Source organism: Quercus lobata, chromosome 5 (genome assembly GCF_001633185.2).
Source record: "Quercus lobata isolate SW786 chromosome 5, ValleyOak3.0 Primary Assembly, whole genome shotgun sequence".
Taxonomy (NCBI): Eukaryota; Viridiplantae; Streptophyta; class Magnoliopsida; order Fagales; family Fagaceae; genus Quercus; species Quercus lobata.
This window is the reverse complement of record NC_044908.1, coordinates 39108261-39131159: the sequence shown is the minus strand read 5'-3', so window position 1 is coordinate 39131159 and position 22899 is coordinate 39108261. Positions and strand designations below refer to the sequence as shown.

General features: G+C 33.2%; 1 protein-coding gene and 1 long non-coding RNA gene across 2 annotated transcripts; both read right to left on the bottom strand.

Moving 5' to 3' along the window:
• Window positions 1-17035: 17035 nt before the first annotated feature.
• On the bottom strand, window positions 17036-19190 carry LOC115993088. Its single transcript, XR_004092773.1, has 4 exons — window positions 18979-19190; window positions 18653-18689; window positions 17541-17604; window positions 17036-17442 (listed from the first exon to the last, which is right to left on the bottom strand). It is a non-coding gene; the product is annotated as an uncharacterized LOC115993088 (long non-coding RNA).
• A 207-nt stretch (window positions 19191-19397) lies between these two features.
• LOC115992180 (polyphenol oxidase, chloroplastic-like) lies at window positions 19398-21566 on the bottom strand. The gene has a single exon (XM_031116266.1). The coding sequence runs from the start codon at window positions 21547-21549 to the stop codon at window positions 19756-19758; it is 1794 nt and encodes a 597-aa protein (XP_030972126.1). The 5' UTR covers window positions 21550-21566; the 3' UTR covers window positions 19398-19755.
• Between the last annotated feature and the right edge of the window lie 1333 nt (window positions 21567-22899).

Genomic DNA, 22899 nt, shown 5'->3' with positions numbered 1-22899 from the left:
TAATAAAAAAAACTGGGAAGATATATAGGCACAAGTCTATGCAAGTATCAAGACCATCAAGACTATTGACCAATCATTCATGACAAGTTTGAAGATCTATTTACAACAATCACACAGAGTTTTCAAGATTTCTCCCACAAAGATATATATGCATACATAACAAGCTAAGCTCGTAAATGCACTATGCCATTAGTATGAAAGTACTAGGCCAAAATCACATGTGAAATACATAACATAAGCGATCAAACTCACATGTGAAATACATAACACAAACAATCAAACTTTTTAAAGATTTTTCAATTTTTATGGGTTTTTGAATTTTTGAACACACTAAAAATTAGGACAAGAAAAGTAAGATCAACAAAACATCAAGTACAAGAAAAAACTTGTAAAAGAAACATACTATAAACCAGAAGCAATAACACAAGAGAAATGTGTATGTCATGATGCATGAACCTATGACCCTAAACGTCATAAATATTAATGCATGGGCATAAAGAGTGATCATGCATAGGTACCCTTCTTCACCCACTCTTTATGGGTATTTTCGGTGAGAGCCTTAGATGGCAGGGTATGACCAACATAACTTTCAAACCTCAAAGTGAAGCTAGCAAGGCGTAGTGATATGTTCTTCAGCATTTCCATAACGTTTCCAATGAGATGTCCTTCACTATCTCCTTTAGCTTGTGCTTCCCTTGGTCTTCTTTTAGAACTTTCTTGACCACGCATAGATTCAACCCTCTTGAGTGCATGAAGCTTGAAACAATTCGGCCTTGTGTGCCCTTGTATGCCACAATGATGACACACATGCTTCACGTGAAGCCCCTATTGATTTTTGGGTAATGGCTTCCTTCTTTCCTTTGGTCTTGCACCAATGGTTCTCTTTACTACAGCAGGGGTCTCAATCTTAGGCTTCACTTCTTTGAGTTTCCCTTCATTCTTAGCTGAAACAAACCTTACTTCCTTCTTGGGTTTGTTGCTAGAACTTCCTTCTCCGGTATAGCCCAAACCGGTCTTATCATGTGAAGACCTTTGAGAGGACATCACACTATCAAGTTTCTTGGTGGAGATGTGCTTAACCTTGACATTAGCTTGGATAACCTCAAGTTTAAGAAACTTGATCTTAGAGTAAGTTTCAACCAACTTTCCCTTGAGTCCTTCTACTTCACACTTTGCTTCCTTGAGTTGCACAAGTATACACCTATGCTCTTCTTCAACCTTTTTCACCTTTTTCACATCAAGATTCGCAACTTTGGTGTATTTACCACAATCTTCCAACAATGAATCATATGCTTCTTATAGGTTGATTTCCCCTTCATTTTGGCACATGTCTTCATCTTTCGATTCTTCAATTTCCTCATCCTCGGAAAGATCACCAAGTTCATCAACCAATTTGCTCAAATCATTCTTTGAATCAACGGAGGCAATTGTCATGAAGGCTCGATAGTTCCCCTTACTGTCACATTCTCCTTCAGTGTCTGAATTTGAACTATCAAAATCACTAAGAGTAGTGGCAAACACTTTGCACTTCCCTCTCAAGTAGTTAGAACACTCCTTCTTGAGATGCCCATGGCCATTGCATTCGTAACACACAATTCCTTGAGGGGATTGAAACTCCTTTCCATCTTTCTTCTTAAACTCCTTCCTATCACCCTTGGAGGATGAAAACTTTCCTTTGCTAAATGGCTTCCCACTATTTTTCATCTTCAGAAATTTTCAGAAGTTCTTTGCAAGGAATGCTACCTCCTTCTCCACATCATCTTCTTCGGAGGAGTCATCCATTCTTTTGGTGATGGTTTTGAGAGCAAGAGATTTGCTCGCCTTGTGAGAAGGCAGTCCCAGCTCATATGTTTGGAGAGATCCAATGAGTTCTTGGATTTTGATCTCATCCAAATCTTTACTTTCCTCCATAGCTGTGACTTTAGCTCAAAAACTCTCTGGCAATGACCTCAAAATCTTTCTCACCACCTTAGCATCCTCAATCTTCTCACCGAGATTAAGCGTAGCAATTATGATTTCGTTGAGCTTACCATAGAATGAGTCAAAAGCCTCATCATCACCCATCTTAAGCTCTTCAAATCTGGTGGTAAGAATTTGGAGCTTCATGTCCTTGACTTTCTTGGTACCCTCATAGGTAGTCTCAAGAATCTTCCAAGCTTCCTTGGCTATCTCCACATGCGATATCCTATGAAATTCATTAGTAGACACACCACAGAATATAGCGTTAATAGCCTTATTGTTCGCATTAGCCAAAGCAAGAGCTGCCTTGTCCCATTTGGACTTGGCTGTCGTGGGTTTAACATACCCATTCTTGACGGAATCCCATACGGAATCATCTATAGCACAAAAGAAAGCCCTCATACAGACCTTCCAAGAGGCATAATTGCTCACATCAAAGAAGGCTGGGGCATTAAGTGATTGTGACTGGTCCATCACAAAAGGGTCAAGGATCACACTTAGGTAATAAAACCACAGCGAGTGTACCTGCTTTGATACCAATTGAAAGCTTGAAAATATGTTAAAACACAAGAGCTGTTTAGACCTCCAAATTAAAAATTACGGCTTGATAGATTTTACTCTAACTTATACTAAGTGCGGAATAAAGTAAATGCGAGCGGATAAACAAATAAACTACTCTAAGCCATATTCAATAAAACACAGTAGTAATATGAAAGCAAAAAGAGTAGGGAAGAAGAATGCAAACACAAGATAACATGCTAATGTGTTATCGAATAGGAAACCGAAGTACTCGTGCAAAACCTTGTCGCCACCTCTAAGCGGTAATCGATGCACTAGACAATTAGTTGCAATACATGGGTTAGCAATAAACCCTCCGAGCTTAATCTAACCGATGCACCTAAGCCCTACAAGCTCCTACTCCAACAAGGCTTCTCGGAACCGTGTCTTGTCTAGCTTTCCGGATCCTGCACTACGCCCGATTGTATCCTCCAAAGCCTGGCTTCTTCCAATGCTTCCCAGTAGCACCAAAACCTCACTGAACACTCTGAAAGGGTGTGGTAAGTGTTTTGGCTATCAACCTCTCAATGGTATAGAGATGAAGAGGTAGGAGTTGAGGAAAATCCACAAGCAAATGTATAGAGAATTGTGGGTATAACAATCTCTAACTCTCAAGGTTTGTGGCTAGGGTTTTCTCTCTGAAGCACTCCTCAACATCTATGGGTAATGTGGGTATATATAGTGTAGGTACAGAAAATGTGTATCAAAAATGCCATTCTGGCAAAATAGAATGTTTCGTGAGGTATCTCACGGGGAAGCCTTACTCGCGAGACACTCGCAAAACACAGCTATCTCCATTCTGTCCTGACTCTTCGCATTCCAATCATGTTTAGGGCACATGCATCACTTCGCAGGATGCTTACTCGCGAGCTACCCATGAAAACACTTCAGTCTTCAATGCCTTGAGTCTTCACACACACTCTCTCTCTCACACATAACCCTTACAAATAAAGCCCACACGAAATATAGGGTATAAAAGATTGAACATAATTACAATCAAATTTGGCATAGAATAAAAGCCAACAAAACACATAGTTGTAAATTACAACTTTACAATCTTTCATGGCATTGCCTCCTTAGACTAATCTCCCTAGTCAACTCTTGATTTTGACGGGTTAATTCCGCCATGGCGGCTGCCATGGACTGTACATGTTGGATGGAAGGTAGTTGCGTGATAGGTGCTGATTATCGATCACGGTAGGGATTACTAAAACCATCCCTACTCTTCTAGTGGCCTGGGCTAGTGGCCCTTGATCTTGTTTGAACCATACAGCCTTTTGTTGGAGAAAGCTAAATTGCAAAATACAAAATTAATCCTTCCCACAAATGGCGCCAACTAATGATATATAGAAATTAGTTAGCTGAATGCTCCGGGCTTCAATGATCAAGTAATTACTTGGAAGACTTGAAAAAGAAAACACACGATCAAATGTGACCAGGGCGGACTGGCCAAGAACCCTTTAATGCTTAAGTTAGTTTCTCTCTTAAATTCTAGAGTTCCAACTTTTTGGGAGTTGTCCAAAAAACTTACCTTCATTTGATATGAATGAGTGTTTATATAGTGTGCACTTGAAGTGGTTACTTGTCTCGTAACTTCCCCTATTTTTGAGGAAGTCAGAAGGTTCAGGGTTAACTTCCACAACCGCTATAGGAGTTAGAATATTCAATCTTATCTTCCATATTTGTCATTGGAAGTTAAGTACTTAGTAAGAAGTTGTAGCAATGAACCTTGATCTTATTCATGCCTTGGGATAGTAACACATGAATCAATTCACTAACTCTTGTACGAGTTTTCCTCATGGACGACCTGTGTGCCTATGGATGGCTGTCATACTAGGTAAAGCCACTCTTGCTTTCTTGACCTGGACAACTCTCATGGACGAATTAGAGTTGGTTCAATTTTCAGCTCACCACCAAAAACTATTGCCTATTTTCACATAAACTAACCAAAATATATTCCCTTTGATTTTATGATAAGGTAACGGCAAATTACAAGCATAAACAAAAAATAAGAGAAATGTTAAAGAATTAAATATTAAATGTTAGCTATCTATTTTTTTCATACACATACATTAGCCTCAATACTTTATCAATATAGGAATTAAATATTATTTCTTCCCATTCAGAGTTTTTAATCCTAAATTCTACAACCACCGAGCACAACCATAACCCAGTAGGGCTTGCTCACTGATAACTAGCAAATGCCAAAATCCACTCAACATTCACAAAGGATCTAAATCATAAATCCACTAAAATCAAACAACAACAACAAGAAACCAAATCTAACCACCACTAGAACCACTAGATCACCCCCATAACACCACTAGAACTGCCAAATCTCACCATCGCACCACCAGCAAAAACACCAAAAACACTAGATTTGATGAAGAGAGAGGAGAAGAGAGACATAGCAGATCGGTCCTCCACTAGACCATATTACACCACCATCGATCTTCCATTGCGCCCATAAGAAAACACACCGTACCATCACTAGACCAATGCTTCACCCACCAAAAACTCCTTGGTGAAGAGATTGGAGGAGAGAGACAATTGAAGACAACGAGAGAGAAGAGTGGCAGTCAGACTAAGAGAGAGAAGAGAGGCAAAGAGAGAGAGATGAGGGGAGAAGAGAGAAACGAGGAGAGAGAAAGTCTAAAATTGAATAAAAAATATTCTTTTTTAATGTAGCGATGCTCAGTGCCTCACTACAAGCAGCGAGGACAATATGCATCATTAAAATTTTTTGTTAACTTATTGAGATTGATGCACGCATGTTTTAGTTGAGTTTATACAAAGTTTTGCTGAAATGTTAAATTAGTGTGGTTAATGTGAATGCTTTTATGTTCATAATATTTTTACAACAAATCTTAGGTCACGAGTTGGTTACTAGTTGTTACTAATAAGCAAAACAATAGTTTCAATATTAGATTCAAATTAAAACCAATAATAATTTATCATTTAAAATTTGTTTGTGAAAGTGTTGTAAGAATGTTGATTACATAGCACTTCTCAATAAACAAACCAATACTTATTTTAGGTCAGAAAATGAACAAGAAGAAAATAGGAAACTACTTTGAAAATTCAATTTTTACGCAACCTCCCCAGAAAGCTCCCAGTGGTCCATTTACAGGTTTAGTCCTAAAAAGCTGGGATGAAATTCTAAAGTTGTGAAAGTTTCTAGACATACAGTGAGACACAATATGAAATTTAAGATTATAGCCCCATATTGACTGACCATTTACCAATGACGTATTGACATTTTGTGCCTACAATGTTAAAAGTGAATATGGAGTATCTAATTAACTATCTATTAATATACTAGTCGCTAACCTGTGCGATGTACGGAAAAACTATTGAAAATAAGATTTTAAAAAGAAAATTTTATTAATTTTAGTTTATATTGAATATTTATTTATGGTAGTTTGAAATATTATTTCAAATCTTCGTTTCACACTACCAAAAAAAAAAAAAAAAAGTCCTATAGCCGCATTTTTAAAACGCGGCTATAGCTCATAAAAACATGGTTATAGGACCATTTGGCCTATAGCCACATTTTTTTAGGCTCATAATGATCATTTTGTTTTAGTTGGAATAACTTATATAATTAAATGAAATTCTTATAAATAAGAGATGACATTAATAATATACCATATAAATTCTAATATAATAAAACGTTAAAAAGCATTTAAAAAAAAAATAGGTGATGTGGAAAATTGTGGAGCTAATAGAGGATTCGATTTTTATATATATATATATATATATATATATACTAGTCGCTAACACGTGCGATGCACGGGAAGGCTATTGAAAAATAGATTTAATCTTTCTTTTAAAAAAGAACTTATTTTTAATTGTACAATGTGTTTGGATCAGAAAAGAATATGTGTAAAACCAACCATGAAAAGTTCTTAAAAGGGTCAAAAACACATTAATTTTGTTATATAAATTGTAACTTAAACCACGTTTATAATAACTCTAAATTTATAGTATTTATCTTTTAATTAAGGTTGTATTAGAGTGGAGTTCTCTATATCGAATGTGTTTATAATTAATACTTACACATTTTCATTTCAATGGCCAGTTAGAGAGGGGTTATTGTCAACAAAGTTGACCAAAATGACATTTTACACTATTGGATGTTTGCATCACATTTTTCAACCCCCAAACAAAAATTTTGAAAGAAAAATTTGAACAATTATTCTACATGATTCATTCACTGAAGAGCCAATCTATATTTAGCTTGCTTCTAAAGCGCACAAATCTTTTCCCAATTTTCGATTTCATTATTAGTTGTCTCAATTTCATACTGCTACACCAAATACCTTTTTTACGCGTACTTAGAAGCCTAACATTCCTAAAATCCTCTTGCCCAATATACACTTGGCCACAAAAGCAAACAACCCCAAAAAATCTGCAACTACTTCACACTCTTGGCTTTAGTATTTCACAATTACTATAACCAGCCATTTAATATATATATATATATATATATATATATGAAGCAATAGTAACTATTAAAGCTAACATAGTGATGTTTGAGGGAACATTTCAATATATAGAATGCAAATCAAACTAAACCCTCTGGAAAAATTATTGCTATAACAAATGCATGTCCTCCCATTCCTTCTTGCAAGCCAATAGTAGTTGCAAGAGTTATCAAGATTGCTCAATGCTATAAGAGCATTCCACCTGATTGTCAGTTGATGTTTTCAAGTAAAAGTCACATTTGCACCAAATCTAAGCACCCTAACTCACTGGCTTGATGAAAGAAAGTACAAAACCTCAGTTGAAATTTTTTTATTACAAAGAGGCAAGTACTTTTAGCAGGAAAAAAAAAAAAAAAACCTCTTCCCAAACCTATATATATATATAATATATATATATAAAGGAAAAAAAAAAAAAAGAATGAAATAAAAAGTTCATCAAAGTATCCTTCACGGTAAAATTTATATTACTACCCAAAACAACTACAAACAACCAAGACAATTAAAAAGTAACAACACACACACACACACACAAAACTTCATGTGAGGATTATGCTTAATTATTCTGTAAAAATTAAGGTGATCACTATTTAGTCACTTAAGGTACACTGAGCACATAGACTTGTTTATATTTCATATAAGATCATTTAATATTAAAAAAGTCTATACTGACATACCACTTGCAGTTTCATTACAACCTAAAAAAACTTGGATTTGGTTAATAACCCAAAACAAAATGAATTCTAACCTAAATACCTTAATCAAAACCAATCCAACCAAAATATACAAACTTAGATCATATATAATAATAAAATAAAATAAAAACATTTATTGGTAGTGGCACTTTTTTTCTGGATATGGGTTCTCATTTAAACTCTAATTTTCTTCTCTAAGAAACTCTTCCTTATCTGTGTATATCTAATTGTGGTTTCTAGATAAGCAATAAGTAGTTCAATGCTTTTCATAGGAATAACCCACCAAATTGTTCAAAATGTTTTTCATAGGTACAAGCCATAACAGAAAATTACGAAAGCAGTAAATGATAATAAACCAAAACACAAAACTCAAACCATGTGATCCATACAAACAAAAAACTACAATAATTCTTTACATCAAAATGGTAAAGGTTGAGCATGAGAAAATAAATTCATAGCTATAAATAATTACAAATATAAACATATTCAAAACTTTTTTAAAAAAAATAATTCAGTGACAGGAAATTACAAAAGGCTACAGTTATAAGAAAAATGGGACGATGAAGATCATTTGACAATCTAAACTCTTTTTACAAATCAAACCGAAGAAGCAAATTAAAAGGAAGCAAAAACTTACAAAAGGATTTAAGTCTGGCAACTTTTCAGCAACAATTGCATGATGGTGATCTTACCTATCATATCCACTTTTGGGTGTTTAAAACTTTTTTCTACACCTACACATCAATCATACTATCAATTTTAACTTTGGTGCAAATAGCAGATCACTAATTTTGTTGGTCCATGGTTGTAAGAATTTACAAATAAAATAAAAATTGAACTGCTAGCTTACTATTGTTATAAGGTAAGGCAGTATTTATAACATTTGAATTAATATCAATATCAATCGATTGTTTTTATTACTAAAACACCATTTGAAAACATTACAAACACTGGTGGGGAAAAATGCAAGAGACAACAAACCATATATAAAAACAAAATTTGTAATTGAAACTCTCATTTACAAAGACATCACCAATCACAACTGAAATCCCTTAGAATCAAGAAAACTTAATTTTTGGGTTTGACTGAAATTTGAAACCATCTAAGGTCATATACAAGGTTTGTTGCAAGAGGATCATAAGCAAAAGTGCTTTTGGCTTTTAGTAAATTTTTGCTCTACTAAAGCAATTCAGTGCCTTAGTTTTTTGGCTTTAGAAATTTCCAGGTTTTGCCAAGTGGCGCATAGAGTTGAAAGGGCTCTCTACAATCTTCTAGGGAGGACTCTTTACCATACATTTGATCATTTTACAATTAACTAATTTGGCCTAAAGTATAATGAACAATATAAAATGAAATTTTAGAATAAAGGCAACATTATAATTTTATCAAACAATTTGAAAGCATGTAACTAAAATGTAGTTACCATTACCATTAGAACAATATTTCTAACATAAATACCATCAATTACATATAGTTGGGTTGATGTTTGGGTAAAAAATGCCTGAGAAGTTCTTGGAGGACTATTGCTTATTCATCTGAAATTGTGGGGCAACACCGTCTGCAATAAGTAAGCACACATCACATAGCTATGTAAAAAAAAAAAAAAAACTATGTACATGTTATGTAATATTACCAATTGCATCACATTTGGTTCATAATTCATTTTATCCACCATGCTAATATCTTCTAGACTTCATCCTTCTAGACTTTTGTCCATATTCATTGTTCATAAATGAATAAATCATTTATATTTATCACGGTATTGGGTGGGGAAAATCGAACCCAAACATCACGTATTAAGTCTAAGAGGGATTTCATTGAACATGTGGAATGCAATAAAAACAAATATGTAGAACAATGCAACTTTTTATATGAGCTTACCAATAAAATCTATTGTGGCCCAATTCATTGTAGAATTTTTTAAAGTTGTACGGTGGTGAGAGAATGGCCTGACAGGGGTAGTGGTCTTCAGATTTTTCTCCCTCTCTGCTAAGCCAAAAGACTCGCTGACCCTCTCTCTTTAGCGACTATTCTAGAAAGCATAATAACCTTTTTATTTTTATTTTTTTTTCTCTCTCTATGCTAAGCCAAGAATCAATATTTGTTCAATGAAAGATCAAACAAAAATGCATTTTTTTGGAAATTTTGATAGTTGCAAAATGGGTCAAATTGTAAGAGATGCTATTGTTTCTTGATAAAAAGGAGGGTTCTTTTCAATTTTTAAAGAGGCAAAATTGGTTTGCAATTTTGGATTTTCTTTTTCCTATATTTATTGGTTTGGAACAGAACATGCAAATGGAAAGAAAGTGGGCCGAATTTGGTAAACTACACAAAAAGAGTATCCGAAACAGGAAAATTAACAATGTTATGTTGACCATGTGTATATGGAGTTGCAGAAATGAAACGAACAAAGCGTGAAATGGGGAAGAGTAAAGACACCAAATTGATCCATGAAGATCTGAAGAGTAAAGACATACACCCAAATATCCCAAAGATAAACCAAATCTAAGATAGATAATTGATATTAAAAATCATTATAAACCAAATTCCTTACTCAAAACCGAATCTAAGCCAAAACATGAATTCAATCCAATCTAACAAAAATACCCAGACCTAAATCATATTTGACCCTAAATTTAAAGAATCAAAAAATAGAAACCCTACTGGTGGAGAGTACAGGGTCTGATGGAGGTAGAGCCGTGACTGTCTTCTTAGTTTTTTTTTTTTTTTTTTCTTCTCTTCACTTTCTATGCCTCACTGGATTTTTCTCTGTATTGTTCGCTCTCTAAAGTTTTTATTTATTTATTTTTAAATACTGAGAATCTGTCAAACAGTGTTTCAACACTATGAAGCATAATAGTTTATCACTTTTTTAAATGGATAGGTGGCATGAAGCTATGTAGCCTAAATAAGCAAACCATACAATTGTTTAGTGTTTTAAAGTGAATGTGTCAGTAATTTATGTAGCCATGTGGTGCAATGAGCATTGGTTAACAAAAAATCAAACGTTTCGGCTATTAGTTATTACTAGTCGTAGACCCGCACAATGCGCGGAAAAATATGAAACACAATGCAATAAAAAAAAGTTACCTCTTATATTATTGTGTGAGAACTATTAGACCAACGTGTAACCATATATACTTTGTTAATTACTATAAAGATACATGTAAATCAACTCTTATAGGTATATTTTTCTCCTAAACATAGATCAACATTTCCTTCTTTCTCATAATCCATAAATCATATATCATAAAGTGAAAATATAAAATAAAATAAAATTGAAAAAACAAATTTTTTTCCATCATATGAACATTTGAATAAATCCCGCAATATATAACTCTTCAAAGTCATAAACCATATGATTACTTAGTTTATATAGTAAAATAAGACCAACCTATCCATCATAACATTGCAGTATCGTCTAGATATAATTATATAAAAGTCATGTTTTGTTGATCTTGTCTCATTAATCCAAAAGTAACATCTACATAGCTAATAAGATCTTTAGAGAGTAAAATATGACGGGGAATTCTTAGTTTGAATAACCAATTACAGATATATAAATTATCCAACACAAACGTCTATTGGAAGCTAGAATCTATAACTTTAATACAAAAATTTGGCAAAATGATTAAATAGTATACTACCTTCAACTTAGTGATATTAAGATATTTTTAATAAGGAGTGTACACATTCAACCAAGAGGAATTAATCAAAGAATTTTTAATCACTATCAACTATGTTAGTTTGCTCTTTGTTTTTCATGGTTTCTCTTCCAAATGAAGGTGACATTGACAAATTTAAACTACGACAATTATAGAGTAGTTATACAAAACTATTCAAAAACTATTATTCAAAACTTTGTACAAATAAGTTCATTTTCCTATTCCATATGTTGTACATGCTTATGGAATTTAAAAGTTCCCTCTCCATTAAGGCTTGCATTACAAATAGCAATGACTTCATCATAGAAATCAACCCTATTGAGAAGTTTACGTGGTGTAATGATTAATTTGTCCAAAGTGGGGGCACCTTAGGCATTGTTTCTGTTGTTACCACAACATAAGCTTAATCTAGTTCTATGTAACAGAATTTGTGCAATTTCAAAATCACAAAGAGACCAAAGTGGGGAGGGGGGGGGGGGGGGACAAAAGATTAATTCAAAAATGTTATATGAATTAAGCATTGCATATTTGAAAGATTTATGCAAATAATGGGACATAAAATGTCATTCAAACTAACACAAACACTACCCTTTTTTTTTTTTTTCATAGGTAGATAGTGGTGGAGGGGGGATGGTGGGGTTTGAACCACAAATATGGGACACCACAAAGAATGTATTTACCTCTAGGCTATCATTTGCACCCCTAAAAATTAATCTAGAAGGCTAGACAAGAGAATAATTGGAATTCCAAAAAAGAATTAATCACAAGTTCCTCAAGTATCCATACATAAAAACATTAATAGCATAATGATGCTTTAGAGTAAATTATATTTTGTCTTATTCTTTTTTTGATATTTTCCTCAAAGATGATCAACTAAGCAAAGTAAAAACTTACCAAAAAAACTCAGATTAACTAAAATTGCAATTAAGAGTAACAAAAGTCAATATCATTAAAAAATTTGGGAAGGAAAACAGCAAAATCACTTCACATAGACTAAATGTAAGAATACTAAAAAGAAAGGGAAAAAAAAAGTTCATTTCTATTTGGGCATTTTGTTCACCTCAATGGTCATCCTATTACTGACTTAACTTTGAAAATCTTTGGCAAAAACAATTGATGTCTTCTCAAAATGGTAAAAACTAAAGTTTGATTGAAAAATGTGGGGAACAAATAGTATTGAACTAATTTTTTTGTTGTAAATGATTGGGTGATCGTATCTAGAATGTACATTGGTAGATATATTGTAAAGCTTAAAAAAAAAAATGATTGATGTGTGAGTGAGAGAGAAATACAGTTGTGAAAATTGAAAATTTTCGAAGAGGAAACATTGTAACTGAAGATAAATGAAGAGACACAAAACTCATCTTTGGGTTGTAGATTATGCTTGAAATTTTAATTGTATCCACTAAAAAGATAATGACCTATTCAATTTTAATAATTACTTGAAATTCGAAAGAAGAAAATGAAAAGTTGAAATCAATTTGGGTAGCTGAATAGTCAAACAGTTGTATCTAATATATAGAAACGTTTGTAATCTGAATATTTATGATTAGATATTTAGTTTAATAAGCCCACCTTTTATTCATATCTTTTCAAAGAACACAACCCTTAAACATTCATTCTAAGATTAAGAAATGCAAATCTTGAAACTTAAATATATTTTAATCCTTCATTAGTTAAAGATTTTATCTTGGTGAATTTTTGCATTGTCAAATGCAATTTCTAGAAATTTAAGATTCTTTTAACAAATTTTAAATAATTAGATGAAAAGTTAAGTATATTTTTGAAAAGATATTAACATGAGTAAATTCCAAAAATAATCATTTGATTCTTATTTACTTACAATTATTCTGAATTGTAAAGAAAATTTTCAAATTTCAACAATTATTGAGAAATTAATTGTTGAAATTTGCCATATGTCAATCCAAATATGACACATAACACCTTAGCACCTTATCATCCAAACATAGCTCACTTACAAAGGATAATGACTAACATAGGACAATGTTAAAGTGAAAATTCAATTAATAAGACTATATATTGCATAGAAATTATTACCAACCATAATCACACAAATGAATGTAAAAATAAAAAAATTAAAAAAAAAATTGTAGAGGTGAAAAATATATATTATCAAAATGATAAAAATTTGTATAAATCAAAGCAATGATTATTACACATTTATAGAGTTGGAATATGTCCCAACTAAACAACATTCTAAGTCCCTTTTTTTTTTGAGAGATAATTACAACATGTTGATAACCTTGTAGTTCGAACCCTTTCCTCTCTAGACCCCCAAGCATTTTGTGCATGGGGAGATGCCAATTCAGCTACAAGGCCTTTGGCCACATTCTATGTCCTCAAACAACAAACAAAGTCTATTGAACACGTTTACTTCGATTTCACTACTTAAAGAAAAGAAAAGAAAAAAATCCAAATATCATTTTCTATACAATAAGTTACATATAAAATGTTTCTAAGAAAAGAAGTTACGTATAAAACTTTAGAGTTCTAAAAATATTTAACAATTTATGGTTTGATTATCACTAAATGAATGTTAAAAGAATCAAGTCAATTTAATGTTCCAAAAATATCTCCCACAAAATATACTGATATTTTTTCATTCTAAACAACTACAAAAACACTTTAGTCTTTATTGGGCATGAGAACCGTGTATCAAGTTGCTTGAAGACACATTGCAAGAAAAAATTCCAAAAAGAATTATTTTAATCCAAGCAACCCATAATTACAATCCCATTACATAAAATAATTCCTAACCCTAATTGATTGCCTATTGAACAAAATATGATCAAAATTATGAGAATCCATTAACACAAAGAGACCAAACAATCAAAATAACAATCTAGATATTTTTTATCTGCTGATTGTAATAAAATATTGAATTGTGAAAATAGAGTAAGAAAGAGAGAAGATAAAAGCTTACTAAGTAGAGCTGTCAAATTCATTAAGATATGAGTCTTTAGAGGGAGACAATTCCGCCATTAAAGAAATGCCAAGTGATTCTATTTGACTTTCATAGACAAAATATGCCAACCATATAAGTTTTATGTTGAGAAAAATTGACATATATACAAAATAATTTTTGTATAAAATAGTTCAAACTTTTATGTCTATCTAGAAAGATTGGAACTCCAAGCAACTCTAAAAGTCACTTTTATTCTCTCTCAATATCCCTTAAAAATTTTTTTAAAAAAAAAAAAAAAATGATGACAACATAATTGAGTTTTTGTTTAGTATGAAATCTATATGTTGTAATGGCCAACCTTAAGGGTAGGAAAAAAAAAAGCATCAAAAGATTATATATATATATATAGTTAGATAGATAAATACAAAAATGATACACATAAGAAAAATGTAATGAGAGAGACAAAGAGAGAGAGATACCTCGAAAATAATAAAGGCACGCATTTTTTACATACCAAAATTCGTATGTGTAAAGAAAATAAGTCAAAATACATAGCCAAAAGAAGAGTTCATGAATATTGCTAAACACATAGATAGGGGTGCCAGTGCCAATGGTTGGTAAAAAAAACAGTTTGTATTGTGACTAAATGAAAAAACACAAAATAATTATTATTTAAAAAAAAAAAAAAAAGTGAGTTACATTGATTCGTTGGCGTTGGCTACCTTCTAGAAATATAACATCATGCACATTGTGAGCAAATTAGCATATAATAACCATTCAAAAAGTCATCAGAAGTTGCGATACAAATATAGTGATAATTCAACATTTGAAACACACCTAAACAAAAATCAAGAGTGATATGTAAAAGAAATTGATTACCCAAAATTTCAATAAAGAATCGATAAATTCCTTTGGGATTGTAAGCAATAATCAATAGTTGAATTGAATTCTTGATAGTTTGCACACCTTTGTTTTGCATATTCACTGGGCATTGGCTAAGTATAGAAATTTGGGGGGAAAAAAGAACTAAAGTGGAGATGGAGAGAGAGAACTTACAGGCAAAATATATAAGATTTGGATTAGCTATTGAAAGTGGAAGGGTGATTTGGATAGAAGACTCTAACTTTGCATTTACGTTACAATGAAACCATTTTGCTTCCAAATTCCAATTTTGGATGGAAGGATGTGAATAGTCATAACTGAAGATAATAACTCATGTTGTATGGATAACAATTGAGATGATTTAGTATATGTAGTAGATTAGTAGAAGATGAATAGTCATATATATATATATATATATATATTTTGAGAAGTAGATGAATAGTCATCTTAATAGAGTGCATCAACATGTTTGCCCATGATCTATATTTAATTTAATTTTTTTTTTTTTAAATAGAGAGAAATCATAAAGGAAAAAAAGATTTTAAAAAAAAAAAGTATGAGGTGGCTTAACTGGAGCGTAGCAACATTAAATGCTATGCTTCAGGTTTTAGTAATATAACCCGTGCGATGCACGGGAAAACTATTTTGTATAAAGATGAAACATTAAATTACTTAATGAAAAATAGAAATCAAACTTAAGTTTAAAATAAAGCACTTACTGATCTTTGAATTCAGCAGTCTCAGGAATAAATGATGAATTGAAAAAAAAAAAAAAAACTTTAAAAAGTGTTTTTTGGTAAGCCTGGCAATAGAACAGGTTGATAACGAAAACAACAATAAATGAAATTTTCCAATAGTTAGAAGCACCAACAATGAACAGGCAAAAAATTTTCAAAATTTCAATTTCATACTCTAATTGAAAAGAATTATAAGAATTGTCATAGCAGCATAATTATTTTGACTCTAATCATCTCTCTGCAATAAATTTTTCCACAATACAATTAAGGACCAAAATGGGTTATGTATGAACTCCATATCCTGTTCCAAACCCAAAGATTCATCTAAACTACAATTCAATCAAATATAAAATACAAAACAGACACAAGTACCCTCTAATATAATTATTTACATAAAAAGAATTGGGTCGAAAAAAAAATCAGCACAATCTATTAAACAATAAAATTTCAATATAATCTTTGGGAAATATCTCTCCCATTGTCATCTTCATTGTTGTACATGATATGACATGGCTTCAAACTGTTGGCAGGAGGAGTCAGATGTTCCAAAAGAAACTCATTTGTTAACTATGGTAAAACTCATTCGATTGTGAACTATAGTAATTCTCATTGCATGTAGCAAGTACTGTCAACAAACCATAAATTTACTCTATCTTAGCAAATAGAAAAAGAGGCTAAAGCAAGGAAAAAAGAAGAATGATTCATTTAAAGCTTTACGTAGGCATTTGAATTGAAGTGCTATATAATGTCTCAGTTGTAACCTTAATAGAGGACAACTCATTCAGCCCAGGAAAAAAATTTTCAAAATAAAAAGAGAGCAAAGAACGAAGCATTGAAAATATTAGTTTGAATACCAAGCCACTGCATTATTTGGCAGAAAATAAGAAAAAAGACTATTCAATGCATTGAATTAAATACCTTAGAAACAAAGTTCTACCAAGCACCTATCTAAATTTGAATGCTTGAAAGTTGAAAGTAACGTTGACAAACTGCGCTTTGACCATAAGGCTTTCATTATAAAAAAATTTTGAAAGAAACAATAATCCATCATTCCATTATTTCTATATCAATTGAAAATCTGGCAATTGAAATCAAATCTACTGATTAAGTACATTGGCTATTTAGCAGAACTGACATCTAAGAGTTTCTTCATCCTTTAATGACTTGGAAAAACATATTTTTTCCCGATCGTTGGGTACAAACAGAATATTGTTTGTATCATCATAACTTATGATTGATACATAACAAAAAGTAGTCAATAACCAGTATCAATTAAAACCAAGATGCACAAACCATAAAGTGGCTACAAACTAATGCAAGAGTAAGCAAGGCATTTTCTCAAACACATGGTGTGCACAAAATATTTCAATGCCTTAGTTATAAATGTTTGTTATTATAAAAATTAAAAATTAAAAACAGAAAACAATAGCTTGATTGTGAAGAAAAGAATTACCAATAGCAAACCACCAAAAAGATACAATTGTTTAGTGTTTTAATAACTCATGTCTATGTCCATTACTCATAGCTTTCTTTTCCCTGCAACCCATACCAACAATTTGCATTAAATAATCACAACAGAAAATCTTCTATCATTAGTAAAATTTTCTCATAATTTCTATCTTAAATAGCTCTACCTTTTCACTTTGCTATTGCTGGGATTTGCAGACAGCTTCTAAACTATATAGATTTGGTCTTTCGCTGTGCATAACAGAAAGCAGAAAATAATCCGTGGGTTACTAAAGGAGGAAACTGGAAAAGAAGCTGGGGTCTGCAACCAAACAAAGAATCAAATAAAACCCCTCAAAAATCAAGATGCTACTATTAAAGAAGATTCGGTCAACTAAAATACAAAATAAATAGAGACTAAACATGAAACCAAAGCTTGACACCTATTAATTTGGACTATAAAAAAAACATTTGATGATTGCTACAAAAATCATGAGCTAAAGCTGAAAGTTCAATCCAAAAGTCCTAAACTTTAGGAAACTTGCATCAAATACCAATAAGTGTATTATTCTAACAAAAAGTCACATATCCAAGTCCAAAATTTTATTATAGCCATCAATAGCAACCCAAAGATAAGAAAAGAGAATCATGAGCTAAAGCTGAAAGTTCAATCCAAAAGTCCTCCATAAAACAGGAATAGAGTATGGAAAAAACAAATAGATGAAGTCTGACTTATCTCTAATTCCAACAATACGGTAACAATGCCATACAAACATATTTTGCAGCAACTTTAAATGAGAATGAATTTCATTATTACAACATGGTAAGAAAAAAAAAGATTTCAATTTCATTGAGACATTCTGTCAAACACTTAGGGTGATGGGGAGGATTTTAACAAAACAGACATAAAATTTTTACCAAACCTTTAATTTTCATTGATTCTAATTTCTCTGGGTCATTTTGTCAAACACTTAGGGTTGGCTTATTTTCACAAAGGATACCGATTCTTACATCATTCTCTCAACCATTATACCAGCAAAAACATGAGAAAGAGAGAATTACAGAGAGAAAAAGCAAGAAAGCTGGTGAATTTGTCAAACAAAATTGGATTTTGAATAACGTATGGAAGACTTTGTATGTTTTGAATAAAAGGAAGATCGATTTGTTCCAGAAGACAATTTGCGATGTCGTTGGGTTCTTTGGATTATGCCCGTTTAGAGAGGAAAAGGGGTATGAACTAAAATTCCTAACTTGACAACAAACCATAATTGAAGAGAATATTAGAAAAAGAAATTAATACCTTTGCTGTGATGAAATTAGAGTATTCCACTTCATCTCTGCAAAGAAACTGAATGATTTAAATCCAAAGAGATGAATTAAAAAAAAAAATATATATATATATATATATAAACGAAAACATTTAATCAATCACATCAGAATCCTATTTTCTAAGCCCTAATTTCTGAATTTAAATCTAGAACCACAGCCAACTGAAATTATAAATTTTGAAAACGTATAACAAAAAATCAAAGAAAGAATGGGAACCCATCGGTGGAGGAATTTTTTTTTATCAGAGAAAGAGTAGGAACCCATCAGCAGCGGTGTTTATGGGCAGAGGAGAATTACCTTTTGAGAGGAAGTAGGCCACAACCCGAAAATCAAAGAGAATGGTGAAGGACCCTCAAAATCCAATTGCTATCTCTGTCTCGGCATTTCGCGGCTCTGTGTTTTTTTTTTTTTGGATGCGGCGGTTCTGTTTTTTTTGTAGAAGAGAATCTGTCTAGGGTAGCAGAGCCACAGGTAGAAGAGGAGTGGGGGGAACGATAGAGAGAGATACGTTTGCGTTTGAGGGAGAGAAATAGGTTTTATCGGGTTTGTTTTTGGAGAAATAGTTATTGGGTCAGAAAAGGGTTTTATTTTTATTTTTTAATAATTTTTTTTTAAATAATGCTGATGTGGAAAAATGTGGGAGCTCTAAAAGCTTCGATTTTATATATATATATAGATGAATATATATATATATATATATATATATATTAGATGAATAAACTACTAAATGAGTGCGCTTCAAACGTGCCACCCCATGCGTGACACCTTGTGTATTTTATACATCTGATCAACTTATCAACAAATTAAAGAAAGCACAGTATAGTAAGGACAAAAATAAAATTAATATTAAAGAAAAAAAATCCCAATTGCTCCGTATCAAATGGGAAAGAATTTAAAAAGAAAAAGTAGAGAAGATCGTTATGTCGGACAACGGCAAAAGAATGGCTTTTATGGAGTTTTGGATTTGTCTGTTATACTCGTAATTCTCTTTTGCTTAATGAAAACTGATGTTTATTCACCAAAAAGGACAGTGGCAAAAGAAAGAACACAACAATTATTGTTCAAATTTCAAGCTCAAGAAAGATGATCAATCTTGATTCCACCGATGGTGGCAAGCCCTTTCCCATACCTTGGCACCAAGGTCACAATCACAGTGTCATCATCTTCAGCTTCCAAGTCCTCCAACAAGTCAGTGATCCCTAGTGTCAAGCAAGTGTTCATCTTCTTCCTATGCTTGTGTTTATGTGGTACGTTCACAAAGCTCCCTGCAAACTCGGTCTTGTCTGGTCCACTAGGTGAGTCGTCCTCATCATTGATATAAACGTCAAACTTCACAGCCACATCTCTATCAAACTCAATCTCTTCAATCACCAACACTTCCTCCTCATCTTCCTTTGCTTTTTTACTCCTCGATTTCTTGGGTCTAGGCACCACAGTACTTATCACCGAGTCCAAAACAATTGGAAACTTAATTGCCGATGTTTCAGCAGCAAGTGCTACATCCTTATGTCCTAGATGAAAGAACTTAGCTACTTTCTTGAGCTTTGATTTACGTGGGGTTGGCTTAGATTGTAGCCATGGAATATCCACATCTTGATAAACATATCCCAGGTTAGTAGTCTCGAGGCAATCCTTAACCTTAACACGAACTGGCTGTGCATTTTCATCATAGAACAAAAACTCAGCGTTTAACCAATCTGAGTCCGTGTAATCTGTTCGTTTCCCTCCTAATGTTTTCCATACAGCCCACATTCGATCAACATTGGAGTGATGAGCGAAAAAGATTGGATCTCTAGCGGCAGAGTAGAAGTTGCCCATGTCTTCCAAATTAGGCTGACTTGTGTCACCGCACCAAATGTGTACAGGGCCATGAGGAATGTTCTCAATTGCGCCAGCACCTGGATCAGCCTCATCCCCAGCACGATAAGCGCTACCAAAGAATAGCTTAGCGTTCTTGCCATTGGATACCATTTGACGATACATGATGTTGAGGTTACTAGAGAGTTGGTCTTGATTCGTGGTTGACACGTCGGTACCATTGTAATCAAGGTCGAGTAGGGTCGGTGGCTGATGATTAGCATTGCGTAGACTATCATAGAGTGGTGATTTGGGGTCAGCAAATATGGATGGCAACTGCATTCCAGGAGGGGAATCCCAGTTCCAGAATGGCAACGCAAAGGTGGGATCACCAATTAATTTTCCCAAGATTTTTTCGTAGAAGTACAAGTAGTAACGATGGAAGGGAAAGAAGAGCCATGAATTGTGTACTTGGAGTTCAAGGTTCGGGAAACCGACTTGGTGGTGTGCCCCATCACAATAGGCACAGTGAACATTAGCTTGTTGTGTGAAACTACGTGGGTCATCGGCTGGCAAGGCTTTCATGAGCTCAATGGCTTTAGAATATTTGGCTATGTATTCTTTGTCAGCCAAATGAGCTGCAGGTCTAACACGCAAGGGGGAGTTTTGGGCAGGTAGCTTAAAGTCTAATATATTTGTGGATGGTGGTGGGCAACAATTGGTTGGTTTTGCTCCTGCAGGCAACTCAGCCTTGCCACATTTTGTTAGGTCAGGGGCGGTCACTGGAGCCGCCAAGGCTAAAGGGTCATTGTAAAGACTGGCAGCTCCATATAGGCCTCCTAGACCAATGAGTACATCTCTCCTCTCAAATTTCCCTAGAGGAGTTTGTCCATCTTTGGAGTTTTGGTCACCCTTTGTGGCTTTGCATGCCACTCTAGGAACAAGCTTTAGGTGATGGTTCTGCTTTCCAACTTTTGAAACATTGGTTTTTCTGGGAAAGAATGGACTGAGAGAGGAATGGGGAGGAATGCCAGTGGCCTTGGTGAGGGGTGGTTGAGAGAGAGAAGCCATTGGGTGGTTTTGGTGTAAAGGTGTTTAAGAGTCTTGGTTTTATAATAGAAAATATGTAGGACTTTTCTTAATGTTCATGCATGTTGTTGTCAACTTGTTACTTAATCTATTCTATATTGACGAAATCAATAAACCACCACATGTGAAATTAATTTTGGAATCTCCAATGAGGAATATATTTTTCCCTAGTTGCATATTTAGTACTAATAATACTTTTAGATGTCCAAGCACGCAAGGTTGCAAACAAGGGTAATAAACTTGAAAAAGAATGAAGATGAAGTTAATTTGGCTACTCTCATTGACCATGACCATAACTTATGCATGCGTCTAATATTGGTTCAAGATGAGCAAAAGGTTCTTTGTAAAACATTCAATTACAAAAGTCCGAGGAAATGGAGGTGGAGATTCAGCTAGAGTTTCTCGGAACTAGAATCTTCTGTGTGATTATTTCAATGAAGTAGTTTGTTCTACCAAATCCAATAGCTAGGTTAGTAGCCTTGGATAAGTTTTTTAATTGCCAAAATAAATATTTGCTTTATGAAAGATAACATTCTGACTAGCTACTAACTAATTCACTAGACCTCGGATCTTTCGTATCTTCACGTAAGGGGGATTGTTATTATTGGTTTTTTATTACTTAAATAACTTAAAAGCATATTCGATGAGAATAATCCACTTGCAGCCTAAAGGAGGAATAACATTTTGATAAAAGTCCCTGAGTTAAGTATCAATAATTGCGTGTCCAGCATATATTAAAACAAAAAATGTGTGAATTAAATGAAATGCATAAGACCAAAAGTTTCTTATAGGTTGATTGGAAACTGAACTTTTTTTTCCCACGTAATACTGAAACCTATTATCAAATTCCTCCAGTATCAACTCATTTTAAATCAATAAATTTAAAATGAGTTGATTTCCAATCCATTGATTTTAGATATTAATTTAAATTCAAGGACTTTGTCAAATCTAAATTCAAGATCTTTTTAAACTATCTAAATAAGGCATTTTATTAACTCAAATCCAAATTTACATGCCCAAATCCTCCTATGCAAATGCACCATGGAAGAAGTAGATGACCTCCTTATGTGTAATAAAAGCAAGGCCAATAATGGGATTCAAGGTTCTCTCAAAAAATAAAATAAAGGAGGATTCAAACGGAACAAAAGAATAATTTTGAATATATATATATATATATATGCTGAACCCTGTTCCGGTAAGGTAAATTTAATTCCTTAATTAGATGGAAAACCATGTGAATGGGCAAGTTGTTTTTTGATAAGCGTGCTGGCCACGTTAGTTTGACATTTTCTTTTTGGGGTTGTCCGACCCGCAAGAACTGCAATCTTGCTC

Bases quoted from the DNA above. Each gene is read 5' to 3' on its own strand.
- LOC115992180 (XM_031116266.1), bottom strand. From the start codon at position 21,549: ATGGCTTCTCTCTCTCAACCACCCCTCACCAAGGCCACTGGCATTCCT.